General features: G+C 45.2%; 1 protein-coding gene across 10 annotated transcripts in view; it reads right to left on the bottom strand.

Moving 5' to 3' along the window:
• Positions 1–24,450, bottom strand: part of EHMT1 (euchromatic histone lysine methyltransferase 1) — a 132,765-nt gene that overhangs the window by 80,386 nt on the left and 27,929 nt on the right. The window contains exon 2 of one of the 10 annotated variants that reach the window (XM_064523634.1): positions 3,476–3,625. The exons of 8 other annotated variants lie outside the window; for them this stretch is intronic. Coding sequence is in view for 1 of the 2 variants with exons in the window: in XM_064523631.1 (XP_064379701.1) it covers positions 2,475–2,480 (6 nt within the window). In the remaining variant the exon portion in view is untranslated. Of the gene's footprint in view, positions 1–2,474; positions 2,496–3,475; positions 3,626–24,450 lie in introns of those variants that run through there. One more of the 10 variants, XM_064523631.1, reaches the window with a different exon arrangement.

Here is a 24,450-nt window from a genome sequence, read left to right as displayed (position 1 = left end):
AGGGCAAGTGGGAGGGAAGGGGAGATCTGCCTTCTACAGGAGGAACAGCATCCAGCTCTCCAAAACACAGGACTTCCTCTTATTTCCGTTCGGCCCCTAGAGCGGCTCGAAGCCGAGGCTCCCTTTCGGCCTCCGCGGAAGCACAACGGACCAGGCCGCCGCGGGCGAAGCAGCTCTGCGGACGAACGCCAAGTGCCACCATGGGAAAGGCTGGCACGCTTTGCCATCGCTGGAGCTGCTCCTCAGCTCGGCCGCAAGCTCTCAAACCGCCTCCTTCCCTTCTCAGAGATTATTCTGGACGCATCCTGAACCGAACACTCAGCCCTGGGGAGACTCTGAACGCCTTCCGCATCCTCCGAGGGGGCTGAAACCTTCGCTTCGCCCCGTGCAGGCTCAGGTAGCGGTTTTGAAGGAGCAGTCAGTCATTAACACACACGTCTGCAATCACAGCTTTCTCCACCTTTTGAAACCTGTTTTTTTTCTCTCCAAAGGTTTCAAGCCACCTCCCTCCCTCCCCCCATTTCCTCAGCAAAGCTTAAAACTGTTTTTAGTTAATAGGAAACATAAAATGCTCCCTGGGACACTGTGTTGAGTGCATCACACACACACACACACGCACAAAAAAAAAACCCCAAACCAAAAAAACTGATGCTGTTGTGACAGATGTTGAGATGTAAGCTCCCTGGAAGATGTTGCTATGTTTTGATAAGAATACGTGTTGAGTATTTCATTTGCAGGGCAATCCTAGGACTTTTTTTAGAGCCATATTGGACAGACAGCTGTAATTTAGAGCATACTGTATTCCTAACAGTTCCCAATTATAAACTCCTTCAGCTTTAACTTATAGTAACCACGGCTCTTTCTATTTTGGAAAGCTAAAAACACCATTTCTCCCCTTCATTCAGCTATCGTCTATTAAGAGCTTCTACTGTACACACAGCCTTGCTTGAGAAGGGTACTAAATACAACATCACACACATTCCCCATCTTCACAACCAGGGATGAAGCTTATTGCTTTAACCACGCTAACAAGTTGCTCCACACACAAATGTTTTATTGTTTCGCTGTGGAAGGGTAGGTGGGGTGGGAATCGGAAGCATTTCGGTGCATCACGCAAAGCCATCCCTGCTTGTTAGTAGTCTTCTGCCAGGAAAGCAGGCAGTAAAAATGGCTGCTTACATGCAGCCTCGCTTCTGCTGCAACACTTCACCGCAACACCAGAGACCGTTTCAGATTCTGCTTACGAATCTCAGTGCTCCAACGTTTCCCTGGTCTTTGACCTCACACCTAATTTTGTTTGTTTGTTTTTTAACATCAGGGACAGGCGTTCCCGTGAAAACGAGTTCTTCGTTTGAGGAGAATCAAAATTTCATGATGCTTTTTTACCTCTCCCCAAATCATGAACTTGCGTATGAAATATCACAGTTGATGGCTCTACGAGCAATGCCGCTGACATTATAAAATTCTGCAAGGAACAGAAGGAGCAGATGAACTCTAAAAACAAAGCTCCCGTCTTCATGCAAATATCACAAGCTAAGAAGAGCAGAGAAATAAAGCAAGCATGATATGTATACAGAATTGTCTCTAAAGAGACTGCTTTTCAGCAACTGCCATAAGGTGGCAGTGGGTCTTTAAGGCTACCTTACACCTTTCACACAAGCACAATAGGAAATTATCACATGAGTGGTTTTCAGCATCTGAAACTGTTTAAGTGAAATTTCCTCATCAAGGGAGCCAGACCATACATGAAAACTTGGGGCTGGAATTATTTCAATGCCAGAATCGCACAAGGAGGAAAAGCCAACAGGATCAATCCTGAAAAGCTATAAACGCAGCCTGCATCGGAGCCAAAGAAAACCAAAACCTTTTACTTTCGTTGTACAATTACAATGCAGTTTATTTTACATAAATGCTTTTCTTTATGCAGTCATCCAACCATAAACAAGCCAGCATCCATTAAAAATGTGTAAAGTTACACAGCTCCAGGAACCCGAGACTCGCAGCAAGCATCCTGCAGGAACTGCAAAAGCAACATCAATAAGCAAACTAGTCACCAACTGACTACAGAGCTGACATATCAAACAGGTAAGGTAACGACCAGCTCCTGCCTTGCCTGCGATCTCACAGCTCAGAAAACGCAATGGACACGTTGGCTACGCAAGAAATGCAGAATTGGGCAATAAATATGCAAGTTACTTTAAGTAATAAAGTGACTCATCATGCAGATTGACCTAACTAGGTAAGACGGTCGTCTGGGACAGAGCAATAAAATAAAAATCTATGTTTTGCTCATAACCAAACACACACTGAACTGAGTCGCCCTAAAGAGCCAATCTACCTAGTGCATGCAGGCTAAAGATAGACTATAATCACAGAGATTTCTGTTAATAAGAGATAAGCTAAGCACAATAACTTTATAATACCAAAGCTGCAGTTTTCACAATGCCCTATATATAGCAAGCCTCTTGCCTTACCTTCATTTAAAGCCAGACTGATAGGAATGTGGACACCCAGTAACACATTTCCCATAGGGCATAAAGTCTGAAAGGGCTGAGGTTTTCTACTGACGTCTCCCCCCCTTCTTTACACAAAGTCAGATCTTCCCTACACCTCACTAATACAAACATTGACAGCCAATGTAAATGTTTTATTGGCACTTTACCATGCAGCTTGCTTGTACAACAAGTGGAGTCAATCGCCTCATGCAGCACATACCTGCTGGGGATTATACATTCCTTGGAAAAAGCTGGCAACTACGCACCAAAAGCAAAAACCCAACCCCACACGAGTCACAGAGTCCTGATCCTTCCCTCAAAGCCACTTGCCAACACATCAAACCCCACTTCCTTCCGGGTGAAACTAGCATAGAAAGAGCCCATGAGAAGGAGCACGCGTCTAGATTCCCTCCTCTCCCTGCAAATTTGGAGGACCTGCTTTGGCAAGGTCCGTGTTGTTTGTAATCCTCGGAATGCAAAACAAGCCTCCAAGAGGGAGGCAGCCTGAAATTCTTCTGCCTTCCCACAACCACACACAGATCTAGATTCAAACTGCAAAGCAGGTCCGTGCCCTCTAAGTGTTCAAATTAATAATAATTAGCGACGGCGTTACGCAGCCCACGGCTGTGACATGATCACATGCCTTTCCAATATGAAGGCACAAGCAAGCCAGTCCCCACTGCCTTCGCTGCCAGCCCTACCCCAGAGCCTGTTGTTGCTTTATGTCATAACCCTAACATTAGACAGGTCCTTTCTTTATATAGGCTCGCAAGTCAGTAAAGGTCAGTATTTTAAAATCCTCCACACTGATCGGCAGGAAGCAGTTTGAAGCCATCTCATGTCAGTGGTTAACTATGCTGCTTTTGAATCAATTCCAACAGTTTGCTTCAAGAAGCACTTCATCCGGTCTCCTTATTCCCGAGTCCGATTCCCTACGGAAGCCCTATGGCATGTGAATGAAATTTCCAGAATTCCCCTACCTCTGGTCCTGTCTGGAGAGAGCTGCTGTTTCCTTCCAGATCCTGACTTCAGGCCTATAACTCCTTCAGCCACAAATCCATCTCACTCTATGGGTGCAGCTTCAACCCTGGAGCATGCTCAGTAAGGGCTGATCTTCAGCCATTTCAGAGCTTTAATGAAATGTAAGCATAAGGAAGTGTCATTAGCAGGAAAAAAAAAAAAGAAAGAAAAAAAAAAAAAGGTGCAGGAATCATCATGATCCAGCCAACCTTACTGTCTCCATCCCCTGTCAACAAGGTGAATCTCCGTGCATGCAGAGCGCAGGCATTTTTAGGCAGCCAGCATAGCATTTTTAGAACAAAAGCAAGGAAAATACTGTCTCAGGCAAGCCTTGTGCAAAAAGTAACGTTTCACAGCGACACCCAAACCAGCACATTTTTCACTCTAGGCCTTTCACAAATTACAAGATTTTCATGACATGCCATTAATATGTTCTTTTTTTTTTTTTTTTTTTCCTAAGCAGGCTTCAACTGATGCTTTTAGTTCACAATGCAAGTAGTGCTTCCCGTCCATCTTAAAGCTAAACTGACACCAATTTGTTCTGTGTAACCTGGAATATTATTTTGACTCAATTTGCAAGAAAGTTAAAAAGCATGATGAGAGGAGGAAAGAAAACCAGAAGACTAAAGTATAACACATTTCATGTTATGTTTTCCTAAGAAAATCTGAATTTTAAGACAGGTTTTTCTTTTTTTATATATATATATATACATATATATATATAGTCAGCCCTGAGATTATTCTATCATGACTCTTTTTTTCTCTTTAATAGAGTAAGACTGCTTCACAGCAGAAATAGGTAGAGGATTTTTTTTCTCTCCGGTTTTCCAAATGACAAACTAGGCAAAGACACACAATGCTGAAGTCCACTGGGCATTTGCGCTGCCAGAGGATTACAGACACGCATACTGCGAGTTATTCCTCACGCGGGCCTCGACTGTGCCTTCAAAACTTTATTTCTGCGCAGATCCTTGGCTCACAGGCGTATCCCGGCCAGTTCACAGAACTGCTCGCAGAAGTCAAGGATAAGCCGTTACAGAAGTAAAGCTTTGCAGGCCAGGGCACAAAACTGACTATTAAACCCAACAAAGTTTTAATTTATATCCTATTCCTCATGTTGGGCACCAGCCAAACCAAACTCTGGATGTTCAGATCCGTGAATTGTCTGTGCACTATGTTGACCGATACTTGCTTCCTGTGCAGTCCATGCCTAATATTTTTTTCATACATGTACAGTGTCTGCTTCAATGCTGAAGTTTTGATTCTTCAAGGGAAGATAAAAAAATCAAATATTTTATAAACAGAGCATTTCAGAAAGAAGCAGGGTGATAGATGAGCACCGAAAATGATCTTTTTCCTAAACTAAGCTTCCAAGGTAATCACGAAAATACTAAGAGACTTTCTGTAAAATGCAATAAGCCAAGTTAAATTTATAATTTTCATCAATCTACAGCATATTCACGACAGACACGCTATGCAAACAACTCGTAATTTTGTTCTCTCATCTCTTCCCCATTAAATTCATTCCAGTACTGAACATCAAGCTAGAGCTTTTTAGCAAATTATTTGGGATAGTAAAGTGCTGACATCCACATTTGACTTTTAATGGAAGGCAGCCTTTCAAGCCCAGCACGAGCAAGTTGTATTTTACTAAAATATTTTTCTAGCACAAAACATCTGGTAAAATGACCCAGGATAAAGCATGAATTTGCTATAAAGAGTGTATGCTTATCTCCCCTCGGACCTTTCTTTCTCCTGAAGCATTTCATCAAAACACCAGGGCTCCCATACTCAAGCAGCCATTTGGCCCCACGATGCCCGTTCTATGGGGACAGTCATTAGGGTCATCCATTTTCAGTGCAGGATACAATTCTCCCTACACCACATTAGGCGACTCTAGGATACCACACAGCGCTTTCATTAAGTACAGATTGGTAAACCCTGCCGACAAATTCTATTCTCATCCTCTCCCTTGCCTTTAAATTGGAGGTAATTTAAAAATAATATTCAGACCATATAATCCTAAGGCATGTCTGCCGAATCTAGCAGTGTTTGCATCTAGCACAGCTCAAGCATGTCAAGTTTGTTTCCTTGGAAACAAAGACCAATTTGCAAGCATTGCTTTCTTCCTTTTTCTTTTCTTTTTTTTTAATATAACGAGGACATACCTGCAGCTCTTATTGATACAACGGAATTAAAGCTGATTCACATACCAGCAAGGTTCTTAAGAGAATTACTAATATATTCCATTAATGAACAATTGGCTTGCTGCACTAAGGGAAAACCACAGTCCATCAGTATGTAAAAATCCCTTTTTCCTCAATAGATGTATGCTCAAGGCATGGCATTTATATTGCTTCCTTGGGGAGAGGTAGAAGAGAAGGAAATTAGGATGCATTTGCCTACCCTGGGCTAGGTTTCCCGTGGATGAACAATCAAGGAGGAAGCCCCCTAAACACATAGCTCCAAAGGATCCACTAGTACTGCTCAAAACATACCTGCTTTCAACATAAACCAAAGAGTGAACACAAGCTTAATTAAAAAAAAGAAGTAACCTCTTCTAGATATGCTTTGCCAATTTTAAGACCAACTTTTTCTGGTCAAGGGCATGCATTAGGGCTTAAGTGGAAAAAATCAGCCTTTCTTGCAGCCATAACTCTTCCGATAGAGTCTGCTCACATGAAAGGTCCTCATCCTGAGGGCAATAAATCCCGGAGTGATGACACACAACCTCTCTGTGTGGGCAAGAAAGAGGAGGGAGGGCAAAAAGTGTCAGAGCTGAATTATCCGTAGCCTAATTTGCAAAGACAATCAGTACCTGCACCTTCCAGAGCCTTCACCTGGAATTACAAGTGCTCAGCACCTTTCAAAAATTTGTCAAATAGGCAGTAAAATGGACACACATGAGAACAGCAAATAAAATTATGGCTCCTTAAACAGGCTCACCCAGAAGCTGACTCAGCACAGAGTTCATTTCCCAACATGCTTGGGCTCAAGATGGGTTGCAGCCTCTACTTGAGAAGATTACCTTAATATCAAAGGGAGCAGAGCCTGATTCTTCTTTTGCTCATACCAGTGTCACCCATTAGCAAAACAGCTGCAGTCAATGGAGCTGCACCTGCAGAACCTGCTATGAGCAAGAAAAGGATCATTCCTCCACCCACAGAGCAAAGCCTTGCAGTGCCCCAGAGAATCCCATTTTCATTACTAGAAGAATCAATGTCCAGCACTAAAGCTGAGGTGAATCCAGGATGTTTCAGCACTACTGAAAATTAGGCCTTGGACTCAATACAGCAGATACTCCAAAGAGATTCTTAGCTTGCAAATGATGCTCTACTGATAGAGCAACCTTGCTGTCCTCCCGGACACACTCGCAGTAGAACCAATGCAGTAACCTGGAGGGTATCTTGTAAACAGAAAGTGCAAAGGAAAACACCCCTGCAAATGTCAAGCAAAACTGCTAAGATGGTCTTGCTCTAGAGCTTGAAAAATGAATCTATTTTCAGTACATTGACTTTTCAAATGTTGATGAACAGCGTTTAACAGGACTAATGCAGGTTTCCATTCCTGCTGCAATGAAGCAATCCTTGAAAGTAAATCCCTCAGCCTACACTCCGCAAATCTATGCATCCTCACTCTGGTAGGCAATTATAATAATTACCCAGTTTTATCCCAACCAATGTCATGGTCTTAAGAATTTTTGACAGTGTTCTAGCCACCATGAATTGGTGGGAAAAAAGAGCAAAAAAAAAAAAAGAAAAAAGAAAAAAGAAATCTAGTTCTTCCTGATCAAAAGAGCATATACTGAAATACTGAAAAAAGCATTTAAAATCATCATGAAAAAAGAAACAGATAATCATGATTTGCTTAAATATATTTCAACAAAATACTTACATTTTTATAAAGCTATTTATAATAAGAGATGGAAATAGCAGACAATATTAGTCTTTTTTTTTTTTTTTTTTTTCCATTTTACAGATGGAAAAACTGAGGCATGGAGCACTATCTGCCAAAAGTTTCGGAAATGGTCTTTCACAAATGTATGGAGCAGAAGAATGTGAAATAGTAGACCTAGATTTAAAGTGATGCTCTGCTGCTGATTTACTGCATCATCTAGGGTAGGTCAGATGGGGCAACATTCAAAGAATGTTTTGGGACAACCTGCTGGATAAGTCTTGTCTTTGAGTCTTCACTGAAGTTTGAGCATTTTACACTCCCTTGAAAATCTCTTCATTATTTAAAAACAAAAAATAAGTATAGCACATCAACATAAATAATTTTATTAGCATTTTCTCCACAATATGCCCTCTAACTAACATTTTTTTGGGAGGGGGGAGGAAATATTTATCCGAAACAGCAGACTTTTAGTCTCTGAAATGCTTTTTATGCTCATTGTCAAACAAGTCTCGAAGCAGGAGCATGTCATATGGGTAAATTTGTGACATCAAGACACAATCCAGACTGCTACCAAAGGTCAGTCGGATCTAAACTGATCAACAGCATCAAGAAATTCAGAGAAGTTGCCTACTAGATTTCTGTTGCATAGCACAGTTGCACGTCAATGCATTTGAAGCAAAGACAATGAGCTCCATTACACTTTTTTATTATATGTACATGAATTAAACACCTGACAAACACTTATGTGACAATATTGTACTGAAACAAAAACAAAAGTTGAAGTTTTAGTGAGATTACACTACTTATTAACAAATTTAACGCTTGCTTCCTTTCCCCTTCTTTCCCCTCCATCCTGTCCGATGCTCCAGCACGCTGCTTGCAAACATCCAAGAACAAAGAGCCTCTGCCTTGGGCTCTATGTATTCCTGAAGATTTCTGAACACAGATTTAACCCTGGGAAGATCATCGTGGGATTTACTTTAAGGCCCAAATAACTAAACTGCCCTATCTGACTGCGTTCCCCGAGCTACAATGCCAAAGCCTTGCTCCACGACAGAGCACAAAAGCAAGACTGGCCATCGAAGCTCAAGTCTAAGAACGATAAGCTCAGTTCTGATCCCGACCCAAGCAAAAGCTCATAGAAAAACAAATTGCAAAGCAAGAGACGCTGATTTTGGGTGGGCAGCTCGGAGAGTTTTTCAGACCTGCTGAGAACCTTCCTCCTCGAGTGATGCTACAGAGCAGGATGGGAACGGTCAGCACGTGGGAAAATCAAGCACCGGTTTTGCATCAAAAATTAAACTACTCCGCCAAAAAATGCCTTCCCTCAAATGCTCCCACCTTTTTTTACTGTGCATAATACCAGCTTACTTGCCTCACAAGGAGGCTTAATTTTGCTAACATTTTAAACTGAAGGTGTCAAAATACAGCAAAAAACACTAGAAAACCACAAGATATTGCAGTAACATTACTCAGAGATCTGAACGAGAGAAAGTGGGAAAGATGAGCGTTCTTAAACATCTGCAATTCAGCACGATAGTCGCTGTCGTTCTTTGCTTTCCCTTGGCCAGAGTGGCCCAAATCTCTCCCTGAACGGCAGAGAAAGCGCAGGCGGAAGTGCTGCCATTCTGGCTTGGCAACGGCGCGCACAAGGGTGACAGCGAAAAAAAGCGCAGGCAAGAGGAGAAAAAAAAATCCTGAGGCTTTTTTTCTTTTTTTTCACTTGAGACAGGAAGCCCGAGTTCAGCCTTCAGCAGCAGCTTGATGGCTCTCAGGCTTCAATTAAACAAACGCCGGGGCTGCCTAAGCCAGCTGCCTTTCCCCGAGCAGCTTCCTAAGTCATTTGCTCAGGAGCTGAAAGCTCTGGAGCTTCACATGAAACTTATTAGAGGCTGGAGCATCCCTGTCGCTGACTTCAAAAACCAGAAGCGGAGCATCTCACCAAGCCAGCGTATTCCCCTGTGCCAGTGATTAATCATTCCTGCTGCAGTCGGGGAACCGAATTTAGGCATCGTCGCTGCCCGGCAAGGGAAGAAAGAGCAGCCGGCAGGGCAGAATACGGCCCGCCGAGATGATGTTCAGGATTCCCCTGCAGTCGGCAAGGGACAATATACAACCCAGACACATCTGCAGCGGAGGGAGGTGTTTCGTACGGCGTTACCATGGCACGTTCATTAAGCCTCGCGCCATCTGCGTGATGATCTTTCCCCAGACAGGTTAGAGCCAAGCTAAGTGCTGGTAGATCACCTGGCATAACGTTATTTAGCTTTTTTTTTTTTTTTTTTAATTGCATCCTGGGTGCGTTCAGCTCTTGCTAGAGAGCAGCGTTGACAAGGGAACGGCAACCCTGGGCTGGCAAAGCACCTTGTAGCTTAGCTACAGAGCTTGCTCCCAACACCTGTATTCCAAAAATAGTCCCCGCTGAAACGCATGCAACTACTCCAAACCAAACGTCCCCTCGTCTAGCCTTTGCAAGACCTCAGTTCAAAGGGAACACCCTTATAGGAATAAAACCCTCTGTAAGCTTTTCTGCGGTGTGTACCCCGTAGCATTCTTCTAAAAGCCAATATAGGCTTTAAGCAAGGTCCTGCAAAAAAGGGCTCTTCCCAGCCAGTCCAGAGCACTGTCAAAGCCCGCGAGCCTCCCTGGATATGTCCATCCCCAATCTTCCCTTTGCCAAATCCGGGGCAAGGTCTCTGCAGGCATCTGCTACAAGCACAAACACTCCTAAACCTTGACTGCTGGTGGACAACATTCGCACAGCAACAGGAGGGATTAGCTAAGCAGCTTTCCCCCCCCCTTTTCTCTCCCTTTAAGAAAGGGGGGGAAGGCCTATTCAGATCATCACAACTTTATTAGCTCAGATGGCTATCACAGGAAATCCCACGAGTATTGCCATTATCACAGTGATATTTTTGATATTCCCCTTTCCTGACATGCCTCATACGCTGGTGGGAAACCTGCACGGGTGAATATTTACAGGTCAGTACACTGACGTGCCTGGAGCACCAATATCTTTTTTCCAAGTCCATCTTTAGAAGGCAGAGCGTAAAGGATCAGTTTTAAAGCAATCCAAGACACCCGTCATTTCAAACAGCAAGTAACCCTCCTCTTCCTTTCTGTGGAGAATAAAGCATTGCAAAAGTTCCTGTAAAGCCCTGCCCATCACATTACTGACCTGAATATGCCCCAATCCCAAGGAGATTGAACGGATGTCACGAATCAAAGTTTTATTTTGAACTATAAAAATGCAAAAAGAGCCTCCATCCGTTGCTGTACACAAACAGAAAGCAAAAGGAAAAGGAAGAGAAACGCGGTTCATAAATAACGCAAATATATAAAAACCTTTGTTTACTCCTGAAACAGGGTAATTCCCATACACCAGTCCGTAAAGAAATGCTAATAGCACGTGTTCAAAAAGCAAAACTGGCTCTGCAGCGAGGGATGCTGGTAAATGGCACATTCTGCTCACATCCACATGATGGGGGGAAGGCACAAAGCGCACAGAAAGCTGCTGCGCCCAGTAACGGGAGGGACTCTTTTCCCTTTATTTTTACCCCATTCTTCTCTCTCATTTCTGACCCCTGTAACGCTGCCTTGCGCTCACCCTTCAAGCTTCGGCTTCAGGAGTCTCTCACTCCGCTTGGGAAGAAAGAAGGGTGCTGCCATCATTTTGCTTATAAAAGCCACATCCCAATGGATCATCTGCACAAGAAGATCGTTACAGAATTAAGGTTAACTCAGCCTGTGTTTCGCTACAAAAATTCACCAAAGGTTTTGTCAAATACACTTAAAGCACGTCTAGAAGTGAAAGCCAAACTTCTTGGTAAGAAGGAAAGTCCACTGTGTCAGGCTCTCTGGCAGCCGCTCATGACTTGCAATGTCCATCAGTCGTACACTTCACTTCTTTCGCTCCGTGCAACAGGGTATTAAATGGAGGATCTATCTTCACTGCAAAAGCAGATATACATCTATATTAAAGCAGCTAACTGAAGATTGGCTACATGTACTGAAGACATGGCTACATGGCTATATGGTTAAAATGGCATTACCTTGCCGCTGCTAGAATTTTATCCTAAAACAGGCAGTTAAAGCAAATACAGGACAAATACCAAATTGACTTAAACTAGCTATAGAGGTCAAAAAAGCCTGTGTCTTCCCCAGGCTGTGATGCTGAGTCATCTGTCTTGATGCAACCATAGCACTTCCAGCACTGTGGCCAGTGTAAGATTGCGACACAACCATAGTAAGGCAGATACATTATTGCTGTACCTTGGGAAACATGACTTAACCCAAGTTCTTCATTCATTAGCTAGGTATAGCCACACTTCATTTTCTTTACATTTAATCATCCACAGGTTTTGTTGGAGACCGTCAAAAGCAGAACACTTCTCAGCCTGGTAGCTGGCCGCCTTTTCTATCCTCTCTTAAGTGATGGGAATCAGAGACCCTCTGAGCTCCAGTGGAGAAAGGAATGGTCATTCCTTCCAGTTCATCACTGTATCGATATTCAGGGTTTTCTGTGTTTTTTTTTAATCACCTTTTAATCACTGGCACAAAGGACATTTAGAGCAAATATTCTGCAATCTGCTACAGAGATAACCGTCAGCACTCGCCTCTGAATCTCTCCCTGGTTTTGTCATCTTCACCTGTTCTCCATCTTCCTGTCTACACACTCAGCTGTCTGCTCTTCGGCCTTGCTTTGGGACCAGTGCTTTTGCTACCTGTAATTGCTGATGCGCATGTGCACACAACGCCTCGTGTTTCAGAGCGGCATCGTCCACGTTGGTTTTTCTCTTCTGTTTTGAACTCTCTTCCCCTATTTGTACTTCTTGTATTTTCTTTCTCCTCCATTTCTGATTTATTCTTTCCATCGCACTTCTCTCCTTCTAATCCTTTCTTCCTATCCTCTTGGGGCAGGTGTTAAAACAAAGAGCCAGCTGCTCGCCTTCGAGGTGTAGGCAGCAACAAGACTTGCCTGCTTTATTTTGCAGATGCTGCCCTCCGAGAGCGAGTGAACCCACATGGAAACACACCAAAAAGAAAAAGACCTCTGCCAAGATCTCTGCTCTAGTCTCAAAACCCACCAAATTCCCTCCAAAAATATACACATGCTCTCCTGACCACAGGAGTGGCTTCTGGCATCCTATTACCACCTAACAATAAACCTAAATACTCTTCTCCAATCATGCCCAAAGGAAACATAATGATGCGTGTATCCCTGAACATGTACATCCATGTATTCATGCATGTGGGACTACAAGGAAGAGTCTTCTTGTTCCCCCATCCCTTATTTAAGGTTCAACTGCGGTATTGGCCTTCTCTTTCCTGCCTGGATAATGATCCTGCCGTCTTACAAGTGTATCAGTTTCTGTCTAAAAATTCAGTTTTTAAACAGGAAAAACTGTACTCAGCTGCACCCATCCCACTTGTAAGGCGAAGTGTTAAATTAGTGCAGTGAAATTATGAACCTGCTACAAACAACGAAGAGCAACATCCTTTTGCAAATAAAATTGATGGGTGAAACGAGCTTAGGAGCTGAAGTCTCCCATCACACTGAATGGCCCACTGGCAGCACTGGGTGCCTACCAGATTGCCTAGATCCCACAAAAAGCTTACAGTTTTGCAATTTCATGCTTTTTAGCCAAGGGCTCAGGCAATATCAGATACCCGTTTCTCTGCTAGAAAGCTCATAATCTGCAGATTCCTGGTAACGAGGCCTTTACTGTTTAACCAAGCCTCCCAGCGTTCGTATTTACTCAGAAAAAGTGATGGTCCCTTAGGTGAGGAAGGCCTGTGCAAGGCATCCCCCTTCGGCCTCACCCTGTGCCTCCAGGAAGGGGGTCTCCGCGCAGACACAACAGCCGCGAGCAGCTCACACGACAGCCAGAGGACGAGCACCTCTGCAAGGTCTCCCCTGGGTCTCGCGCCCTCGATTCTGCAAGCTTCAGGGCGCTTTGGTCCAAGTTAGCAGCACCTTTTAAGCGTACAGTTGCTCCTGCTTAATGAAGTAAACTAAGCATCTGCCCAAAGAAGCCAATTTGTGCTAGAGGCTGCTACAGCAAACCAGCCAAGCCAAGAAGAGAGGGACAACTGGACCATTGTTTGGAGCTGGCACTCAGAGCTCCTCCGCAGGACCTCACTGGAGTAGGAAAGCAGACGTGGCATCTCCTCCTTGCCTCCTAAGACCTAGTGTGGTTCGGTGGCCAGAGCCCACAACCTAGTGATGTGTGGGGCACGGAGGAAGCACAAGGACGAACGAGAGCATCAGGGATGGGTGCTCAGACCCCAGGGGACAGAACATCTCACAGTTATAAAAACCAGCCAGAGAAGGGCTGATGCTTATTTTTCTTCCTCTTCCAAACATGGATCTTTGCCTCCCTGTGCCAGCACCCCCGTTGGCTTTTGCAGAGAACGTTTACAGCGATGACCTCCATTGCATTATGCCTGATATTTTTCCTTGCTTTCTTCCATCATGAATCATGAAAAATCCCACGTTTTCATCATACGGTTGACTATCAAATTAAAATAATAAAGGAAATTGCACTGAAGAGTCACTTTTAAAAAATCCAAACTATCCCACAGAAAAGTACGTATGTACTTTTTTTTTTTTCTTTTTAGCTGAAAAAGTAAAGCACGGTTGAATTTTGCACCTACCACCCTTCCACACTTCTTCTGTCCCACAACAAAGAGGCATGAACGCTACAAAGCCAGAGGCAGGTACTGGCAACAGGATCCTGTTTATTGCTTTTCAGCTAGGTGCTTATTTTAATACAACACGAGCTGCAAAATGCAAAAAAGCCTCCAAAACAAAAGACTATGCAAATATATATAGATATATATATGCCTGACTACCCTCATTTTTGAACTTAAGCAAAGACTAAAAAATATAGACCTACTTTTAAAATGTGCCAAATTTAAAAATAAGCAGTCCCCCAAATCCTCTCAAAAATCCCGCCCAGCAGTAGCATTTTCTGCCTGCTCTACGTTACGAACATGCCCCGGGGCGCTGCCAAGCACAAGCCACGTTTCAGGGCTCTCTTCGCCCGCCTGCATCAACGTTCAGAGTGGCGAAGGCCTTCGCCAGTGCTGCGGCGCTGACGGCAGAGGAAGGACCCGTCCAGCCACACGGCAGGTACTGGCTTCGAAAAATAAATGTGCAGAAAGATCAAGCGCCTGCGCAACCCGGGGCCGCCCTGACTCTGGAGGGACCCGTGAGCAAATCTGCGTGGGAGCAGTGTGGCAGCGGAGCGGGAGACGGACGGACAAGAACAGGGTGGGTTTTCGCCGCTCCCCACCATTTTGCAGGATAAAATGAAAAATTGCTCGCCGAGCGATTAAAATGTGCAAACATTTTGCTTGGTGTTCTGACTGCCACATTTAATATTTCAAACAACACCCAGGCCAATATTGTTGCTTAATTTAACATAACTGGATCCTGAATGCATTTCTAACAGATTAAACCACAGAAATATCCACATGTTTTAATGAGGATTTGGCACTACTCAGAGCCAAACAGATTTTAGCAATATTTTTGGACTACAGATTCTTTCAGAAGAAATGAAAGCCCACTGGTAATGTATCTGCATTCCCCACATTTCAAGCCTTTTTGGATTTAAGTGCAAATTAAAAAAAAGAACTAAATATTTAGTGCCATTATAATTCTAGCAACATCTGGACAATTTTCTTTGCCTCGTAAAAAGATTGCAGCCAGCTTTTGCTCAGTCCATGTTGCTCACGCAGAATGGCTCCTTTTACATTTGCATGCTTCAATCTGATCCTGTAGTTTCTATGCCAACAAGCATTTGTAATTCTTTAAAAAGCACATTTGGAAGTGGGGGGAGAAGGGAGCTTCAAAACCCAGTAAAGATTTTGGTTTGGGGGTGATTTTTTTGGTTTCCCTCCCTTATCTAGACCATCCATTCCTCATTTTTTCTGAGCCCTAGAAACCTCAGAAAAGGCCCAGCAGCCACTACCTCGGCCGTTTCAACGCTTCCACCTGCTTCCAAATGCAGCAGCGACTCAGTAAAAGGAAAGGGAAGTTTGTTCAGTCATCTGACATGTAAAAATATATATACACATGCACATGCACAAATATATCCATATATTACTCCAGCTCTGTCTCCCAAAAAAGAATCAGTAACAAACGCCTATCGATGAGCCTCCAGACAATAGCTCGGCGGGGAAAGACGTGGATGTGCAACGCGGAGAAGGGAGCCGTAGAGATACAAGCCAGGCGATAAGCTAGCGAACTCCAGCAGTGTCCCCCTGCCTCCTCCAGCCCGTGGGGCCTGTGCAGCTTCCCAAACCCAAGGCAAAAGCACCACGAGACAAGCAGCTACCGAAATACCACTCGCAATCACAGCAGCTTGGTTTTCAACCAGATTTTGGAAGCAACACCTCCCCTTTCTCCCCACCCCCAATCCCAGACCTTGCAGATAGCTCTAATTTTATAGCTAACACTTACGCTGTGACGATGGAGGTGCAGGGAGACAAAGAAAACCACAACGAGGAAAAAGCAAAATACGACATTCAAAACAAACGGTGTTACCATTCTTACAAAAATATAGGGAAACATCTGGTTTTGCACATGGATGTAGTCTCCTAGATGCAGAGTCACTGTGAATTCCTCTCTCAGCCGAAGTTCACAAGCGGGACCTGGAAACGCCTTTGGAGCTATCAAATACTGAGGAATGCCGGCCGTTGGTCAGGAAAGTACTCACGAGCAAAGACACTCGGGCTGGACCACTTAGCAGGAAGGAGCGTTGAAATAGGCTGTTCCCACAAAATGCAGAACTTACGGGAGTGTTCCTCGAGGGCATCGCTCGCCAAGGGGAGCTGAGCAGACAGCACAGGCAAGTTAGTCCGCACCTACAATTACCTGCTTTGGATAATTTTCCTGCCCATGAGCTCCGGAGGATGAAAGACCAGATTACACAGCCATACGTACATCACTCCACGCTCATCACCAGGATCACTGCTAATGACATAAGAGACCTATTAGTTCCTTCAATCCACCTCCTATGCACATGTAATATATAATCACTTGACGTGCTGAGAGGGGAGAGGAAGGAAAGACGGCTAAGGTCATGCTCTCATCAACTCTAACCACAAGACCAAGAGAAAACACTCTGGAGGACCTGAGTACAATAAACTTCTCCTACTTCAACCGGAATGGGTACACAAAGTAAGATCGGACCCTACTATTCTGGTAGGGCACCAGTTCATTCCCTCTCTGCACAATTATAAATCAACATAAATGATCACAGAACATAGAAAATGGACCAACAGTGATGCAGTGCACTGGACAACTGACTTGACCAATAACTCCGAATTTATATTCACAAAGCAGGGATCAGAATCAGATCCAGAAAGGACTAAAACTCCCTCATGGACCAGCATGGAAAATGACTAGAATAGGAAGAGAAAGGACACAACAGGGCAGGATCATCAGCATTAGTGGCAGTGACTGCACAATTTAGTAATTCTTAAAAATGGTATTTTCCTCACAGGACTGGTAACAGCACCCAGCTAAGGAACATAGTTACTCCTGCAAAGCACCATCAAAAGCTCAGGAGAAAAGACTCTGTAAAACACTTCTCCTTTGAGAAAGGGCTATAGGTGGTTGAATGGAACATAAAAGGTCTTGAGAATGAGTAAGGTGCCTTGCAAAATTTAACCGTTAACACCCACTTTTTCCATCCTTTGTCGTGCTGATGTGCAGATCGGCCTGCATTCTAGTCCAGGGGAGCTCCTGTCCTCTCCTGTTCCTTGCAACGAATTTCACAACTTTTGCCAGGTCAACAACACTTCTGGCAAACGCGCCAGCAAGCCTGGATCAATTTTACACAAGACTCCACACGACCGATAAATTCAGACTTCCCCCTCCAGACCATGCATACGCTGTCTGGGGACCAGGACCATAACTGGCCTGAATTAGTGTTTTTCATCCACTTCAATGAACCATACAGGGTTGAACTAGCTGGAAATACAGCTCCATTTGTGATTTAAGGGACTGAGCCTAAAATACGGAAATCAATGGCAGCTTCCTAGGGACAGGGGATGGCCCCAGTAAGCTTTCTGCAGCAGGGAGAACTTCTTCCACGCTACGCACAACACGCCAGGCGCACTGACAGCAAGCAATGACAAGCCGTATCAGCTAAAGACTAAACAAAACGGGACAGTTTGCTGCTGCAGTCTATCCCTTGAGGACTTCTCAGCAGGGGAGGAGAGAGACCTTGTTCGTAATAGGAGTATGGAGACTGAGTCTAAAATCCATCTTTGGCAAAACCAGAGTCTGTTGGGAGTCTTATTAACAAATTCCCCTGCCAGGTTTACAATGTTTAAAGGAAAATAAAAGATTGTGCTATGCAAGGCACAGCAGGTGAAAATTGAGGAGGATCTCACACACCTGGTTTGAGGTTCCCTAAGCTCCCTCTGTAATCAGGAGAGAGTTTCCCTCCCTCCCCTCATGCTAAGGGACTTTAGGGAGATGAACCGCTATCTCAGCTGCATATGGTAGTTTCCTGACGTTTTGTGGCATAAATGCATCTCCATTATTTTTCAGCTTGAGATGGCAGGGCGAAATTCTGGATGTAAATGCAACAGATTATCATGTGGGCTCTTCGGCTAATGGAAATACCCTGGGGCCACGGGTGCTTTGTGCCGAGCCTTCTCCCTCTGGGTCCCTTATGGGATTACGGCAGCAGCCAAGTAAGACAAATTACTATTAGCTGGACTAAGTGCTATGGAAAGATCATGAAAATGAATTAACTTCTACCCCTCTCTCTTCCACGATGGGTTACGTTCAGCTGCAGTGGAACAGCTTGCAATAAGGGAAGGGGCAAACACACAACAGATACAAGGAACTTCTCGCCCCATGGTTTCTTGTTAATCCTCTGCGTTGAAATGCAGTGTTGGAACTGGCCCTAATGCCTCTAATTCCCTAATTCCGAGCCGGCATGGGAACTAAACATTCACGACCGATGGGATGGGCAACGCAGGCCTCAGCACTTCGTGTCCGTGGTGGGCTAGTGGAAGATCTACCGTCCCAAGCATCCTGGCGAGTAGTAGGGCTCTTCGTCCAGCCTGCGAGTCACGGCAGAGGCATGAGAGGACTGGACATTACAGTGTGAATTAGGAATAAAACTACCAGGCAAAGTGAAGGGCAGATCCATCCCCCCCCTTCGATTCCAGTCTAAAGCCAGAGTTGTGGTGCTGGTTGACACTGGCTTCAGCAGCATAACTAGCTAGCTAGCAGAAGGCCATGAATGCAAAGCCTGGGATAAAAAAAGAACAAATTAGGTGATAAAATACGAAATTCCCTTCCTCAACCAACGCATACACAAAAGCTCTAATTTAGCTCTCAGATTCATCACTGAATATTATGTCATTTTTGATCCTTTTAAGGAAGTGCTCCAGTATTTTCCCAAATTAATCATCCAACCTTTTTTTTTCAGTTGGACAAAGTTAAAAATAACCAAGAGCCAGGTCTCAGTAAAACCATCTCACAGTGAAAGCCTCGTCCCAGCACACCTGCGAGGACACAGCTCCTCGCCCGTCTCCAGGCACTGACGCGCCGCAAAGCCAACCCGCTGGCAAACAAGCACAACGTAAGACAAGGACAACACTCCCCATTAATGCTGTCTAATATTAAAGCTTCAATTCCAGCCAGTCCATATTGCTAGCAAAATCCTACATAAGACTTGCACTATCTACCACAGCAGGCTTGACCCCATTTTAATATGCAGAAGAAAAAAAACTCATAATCCTACAGAGCACCGAGCAAACAGTACTCTCTGGGACGACTTGAATACCAGCCTATTAAAATACAAACATGTTCCTATAGTAGCTCAATGATTTTAAACATTCACCATCTTTTCATTTCAGGTTTTAAGCACTTTGCCCGGCAACTGTCTGAAGGGCAAATCGTTATGGAAATAGGAAGACAATTAATTTTCCTTTATTCTGGAAGAGAAGATTATTGGAATAAATAAAATAATCAGCTTAGACAAGAGCACAATTCACAACTTACAGAAAACAGAGGACTTTTTTTCATTTTTACTTCCGAAGGAAATATTTTTCTTGGAAGTTTGCAAGGCAAGTGCCGTTTTGGAGTTAAATAACCTTGGCCTGCTAACTCCCAGATAACTCCCTGCGTGTCATCGACAGGAGGACAACTCATTTCAGACACTTAGAACCACTTTTTTATATAGCAATTTAGAAAGAACACCAAAAAAAAGGAGATACAAGGGCCACTTCCTGATGGCAGCTTGTACAGATGGAAATCTGAAGTAACCCCCAAGCCGGACGCAGCCCCGGGCTAAGCAGGGAGGGCTGGACGCTCAACTCGGAGCAGCCTCTGCACCCGGCAGTGACAACAGGAGGTGACGGCTTTTGAGGGTCTCCTGCCATCCAAGCCTCTGCCCCCAGTAAATCCGTGCTGAGTCCATTGAGATTAATGAATTTATGTGGATTTCAGTCACTGTGGATGGTACTAGAACTGGTTTCAAAACGAAGCGAAGGAAGGTTGCGTGCTAATGCTTGCTGATGAATGCAAAGGAGAAGCTAATGGCTAATCAATGTCATTATTTGACGACAGTTTGTGATACTACATACTACATTCCCAGCACCATGATTAATACGGTTAAAGGAGTATCCGATATACTATGACACACGTGTATATCTTACACGTTAATTAAGTTAAAGATAAGGCATTTAACTTTCAACACCCCCCACAGCAGAAGTGAACAAGAAGAAAAAGGGAACCTTCAGGTTCATATTATCAAGAAAGATAATGACATACTGAGACAATTTCAGGATATTTTGGTAATAATTCTACAGTTATTTCTGAAAGATTCCCCTCATAAGCAATGTGAGGTATATAAATAGCATGGGAACTTTGGTTCAAGGTTGCTAGAGCCTCAAAAAGGAAACAGAGATAATTGATGGGCGCCCAGATTCCCAGGAACACTACGGACTGTAAAAGTACCGAGAAATCAAATTGATGATCTGGAAAATAAGACGAGATTAAGAATTATCAGGTTAGCGGGGGCTCCTGAAGGAGCGGAAGCAGGAGGAAGCAGACTTTTAGTTTGCAGCAGATTATTAAGGAGGTTAGGGATGAATAATTTCTAATGTTCATAACGTGTCCTGGTGAGTCGTGTCCCCAAACAGGCCAATTACGTAGCGCCCTGCATCACTCCGGAGGAACAAGCCGCTCGTGCATTAAAGAGCCCACGTGTTTAAGCCAGCACATAAATCTGAGCCTGGTTTCAGGATCCCGAGCCTGTCTCCCTCCACTGCTGCGACACCGGGGCAAACACGGCTTGAGGCCATCCCCTCTGCTCTCCCTCGGTCCAGGTGCCCGTCGCTGCCCGCAGCCGCGGAGACGTCGCGGCAGCTGGAGCAGGCAGACTTCTAGGGAACTCCTGCACCATCTGTGCCTTTTTCTACCGGGAACACTGATTTCTTTTGTTTGCTTTTCTAACTGCAAATCACTGTGACAGCAAGTAGGTCACGGACTAGACGTTGCTCGAAGAATCACCTGCGGGTCGTTTCCTCTTTTTTAGGAGTCCCTGTGTCACTTCCGGTCTCGCAATAGCCTCTTCAAAACCGACCTTCCCCAGGCTCGGCCCGTCCGTCTCCCCCTCCTGGGCTCTCCCTCTTTTCCCCGGGTGACCCCTCCCCCTCCTGGGCTCTCCCTCTTTTCCCCGGGCGACCCACGATCTTGCATTCCTGCTCTTTTTCCACACTGTTTAATTTGATCGATCCCCAGCAAGTGGGCAAACACCTTTAAAACACGCTTTTTCTTCCGTCTCTCCTTTCGCTACAGACCGTATCTTTCCAAGCGTAACTCCCGGATCACAGCCGCGTTACGCTGCTTCCGTAACGCCTCGCATGCAGAAGCACCAGCCTATGTCCTCTATGCTCATTAACTCATTAAGCCTCATCCACCAAGGAAATGTAGCTATTCTACTAATTTCACAGCCAGGTTAAAAAAAAAAAAAAATCTTCCCCTGAGCCCAAACTTATCCTTTTCTCATATCTGACTCAATGAGCCGCAGGGGCAGAGGAGGGCAGGGAATCCTCTTTCCAGCCACTGTTCTCAAGCTTGCTCTGGTCCCGTCTCAAACCAGCGCTACACCAGCTTTTCCAGGCACGCAGCAGCCTCGCCGGCCGGGGAGACGCAACAAGTCCCCGGGCCGCTCTGGCGCGGGACATGCAGCAATCCTTGGGTCCTGGCGAAAAGCAGGGGGAGAGCTGGGCGGAGGGAGGGCACAGCCCCTGCAAGCGAAAGGGCACGGAGGAACGAAGCGACGGTGCAGAAGTGAGGAGCTCGGTCCAGTTTTCAAGACTGCTGAAACGCACTCACAAACCGCAGTTCAAAACAGCCAGGACAGCAGGAGATAAAACTCCTCTTAAGTGAGTCTGGGTAAGGCACCAACGCGGAGAAGTGCTGTGCTCTGCAGAAACCCGTCCACACCGCTTCGCAGCAGCAGGAGGATTCATCACAACAAATAATTACAAGGCTTATATCATAATGTCTGGTCTTAAAGTCATTACCAATCGCCTAAAGATTGGCTGGAGTTATTAGAAGGGAGAGAAAGCAAAGACAACAGGCTTTGAAGTGGTCATTATTTGATTATTAAAGACTGAGACTTCGGTGCAATATATTACCAAGCACAGTAACTTTCTCCCTCATGTAATTGCTGTGGCTGTACGAGGTCTCCTTAGACACACCTGTACGACTCACCTCCATCTTCTTCTCTCTCTGGGTGGAACATAGCCCTCGGCTGCTGTGATTGCCAAGAGGGGAGCAAGTCCCAGACCCGGGTTTCAGTTCCCCCACTGAACCAAGCTACACGCATGGAACAAGGGACACATCCAGATGTTAGGCCAGAAACTTCTAACAGAAATCTAAAGATAGGAGCCTGCAGATCTAGAAGAATTAGGCAAAGAGTCCCTCAGCTTCTCCTGGAAATCCCTCACTACATATCTCCATAAAAGTCCATAACCGCCCACCTTGCCAGGGGATGTCCCCCGCCACCTTAGCTTGTTTTCCCCTTTTTACTCCAAAACGAGCAGAGGAGCAGGGCCCTACCGCCCCTGCTGCATACCCTGGGGCGAGCAGGAAGGCTTTGAGCCAAAAGTAAAGAAACAGTGCCACTTTTTCTCCTTTTTTTTGAGCCTTTCCCCTGCGTTCTGGTGCCAGACCTGACGGCCCCAGGTCACCTTCCTAAGAAGCAGGACAAGCAGCCTGTATTAAAGACTGGAGGAAAAGTTCAAAGCTGGCCAAAACTGTTTCAGTGATGAACTTAGCTCTTTTCTCTTTGCTGGTGAGGTTGCAGCAAGGGATGGGAGGGAAGAATCCAGGCGCCCTAACATCACCCGCTGCAAAAGGGCAAAGACATCAATTACTCCCAACCACCTTATTTCAGCAGCATGGACCACAGTCCTGGCCACCGCCGGGTAATGACACATTCTTGCTATATCCCATCCAGAAATAAGTTTGAGGGTTTCTTTGAATTTGCTTGCTTTCGCCTTTATTTTTCCAAGAAACTGTTGCCCAGCCCTTCAACCAAACGTGCTTTCGCCAGCATTTCACACCGTTTTCCTCAGACTGAAAACCCTTGTAGTGGTGACAGATATTTCACTGGCATAAGATGAAAATTAGTATTAGAAAACACTTGTACAACACTAGGAAACATGTAACTGCTAAGTCCTTCCAGATCCACAGTCCTTCGAGATGACGCGTCTTTGTTCTCATGAATTCCAAACCAGTAGTCTGAAAACACTGCCCCTCCCTATATGAATTTATATTTCTATATCTCTATCATTTTCCTTACACCCATCAAAACGAAGATATAATTAACCCATCCTCGCAGAAATTACAATGATTTGGGAACAGCAAGAAACAATCTATTTGCATTTTGTAGCTAATTATTCCCCCTACGCACACACCCATCAATGTTCCCTAAAACCATCCACAGAACAGACAATCTGTGCTAGCCAGAGCTTCTGGAAAGGAGGGGGAAAGGAGGGATGAAGCTAAAAAAATAATAATAATAATAAACATCGGGGTGGCGAAATTTTCTTCAAATACCCAGCATCTGTGGCTGAGCACAGTCTGCGACAGAACTGCCCTTCCGAACTCAGCCGGCAGCGGTAACGCTCGCCCGGGTACTGCACGGAGCAGACAACCACCGTAGGATGAATCCAGCGGGAGCCACCGGCCTTTGCAAAATTATTGCATTATTCTTCCCTTCCTCACGCCACTCCAAGGAAATACGAAGCCATTTTCCTAGACGCGACACTGCAAACAGATCCTGTTGCTTTTGGACATGAATTAACAACGGGTAACACCAGGACGAATGTTCTAGCTGTGCAACACCCAGTTTCTCCTTGGCACCGGCAGCCCAGGAGTTGCACCTATTATTACTCACTCCTTAGGAGAGGAAGGGTGTGCCCCCTCTCCGCTCGCACAGGCCTGAGGACTTGCTGGGAAGCCACCTCGATGAACCCTCGCTCTGCAGGCGACTTGATTTATTCAAGTTAGGTCCACCAGGCCATGCCGTTCCCCACCCCTCAAGGCCAGGCAACTCCTGCTGACACCTCCCCACCGTTTCCTCGTCATTCAGCAGGATTAGTTAGAAGTTTGCAAGCAGTAAAGACGCGAGCTGGGGGTTAGCAAGCTCTGCCTCTCCCGGCTCGGAGAAGGCAAGTCACCGGGATGCTACTGCTCGACTCCTGGGAATCCCCAGGTTGGCCCTGGATCGGTGGTGCTTTAAGTATTTGGAGCTGTTATAAAGCACCAAGGGTGGTCAGTAATATCCTCCTTCACCCCCACTTTCTGCAGGCGAGTAGATAAGAAAGTTGTTTGCTTGCCAGGAACTAATGGTGGGTTGTCCTTCTTCCAGCATGCCCCTGCCGACCAGCCAGCAGAAAGGAAGCAGCTCGGCTTCACCTCGACGCAATCCTCATGCCTGCAACACTCACCTCACTGACGAGACAGCTTCTCCTTGACAAGCGAAAAGCC

The sequence above is a fragment of the Dromaius novaehollandiae genome, chromosome 20 (assembly GCF_036370855.1).
Source record: "Dromaius novaehollandiae isolate bDroNov1 chromosome 20, bDroNov1.hap1, whole genome shotgun sequence".
Lineage (NCBI taxonomy): Eukaryota > Metazoa > Chordata > Aves > Casuariiformes > Dromaiidae > Dromaius > Dromaius novaehollandiae.
The sequence above is the reverse complement of the archived record's forward strand: the minus strand, read 5'-3'. Positions and strand labels throughout refer to the sequence as shown.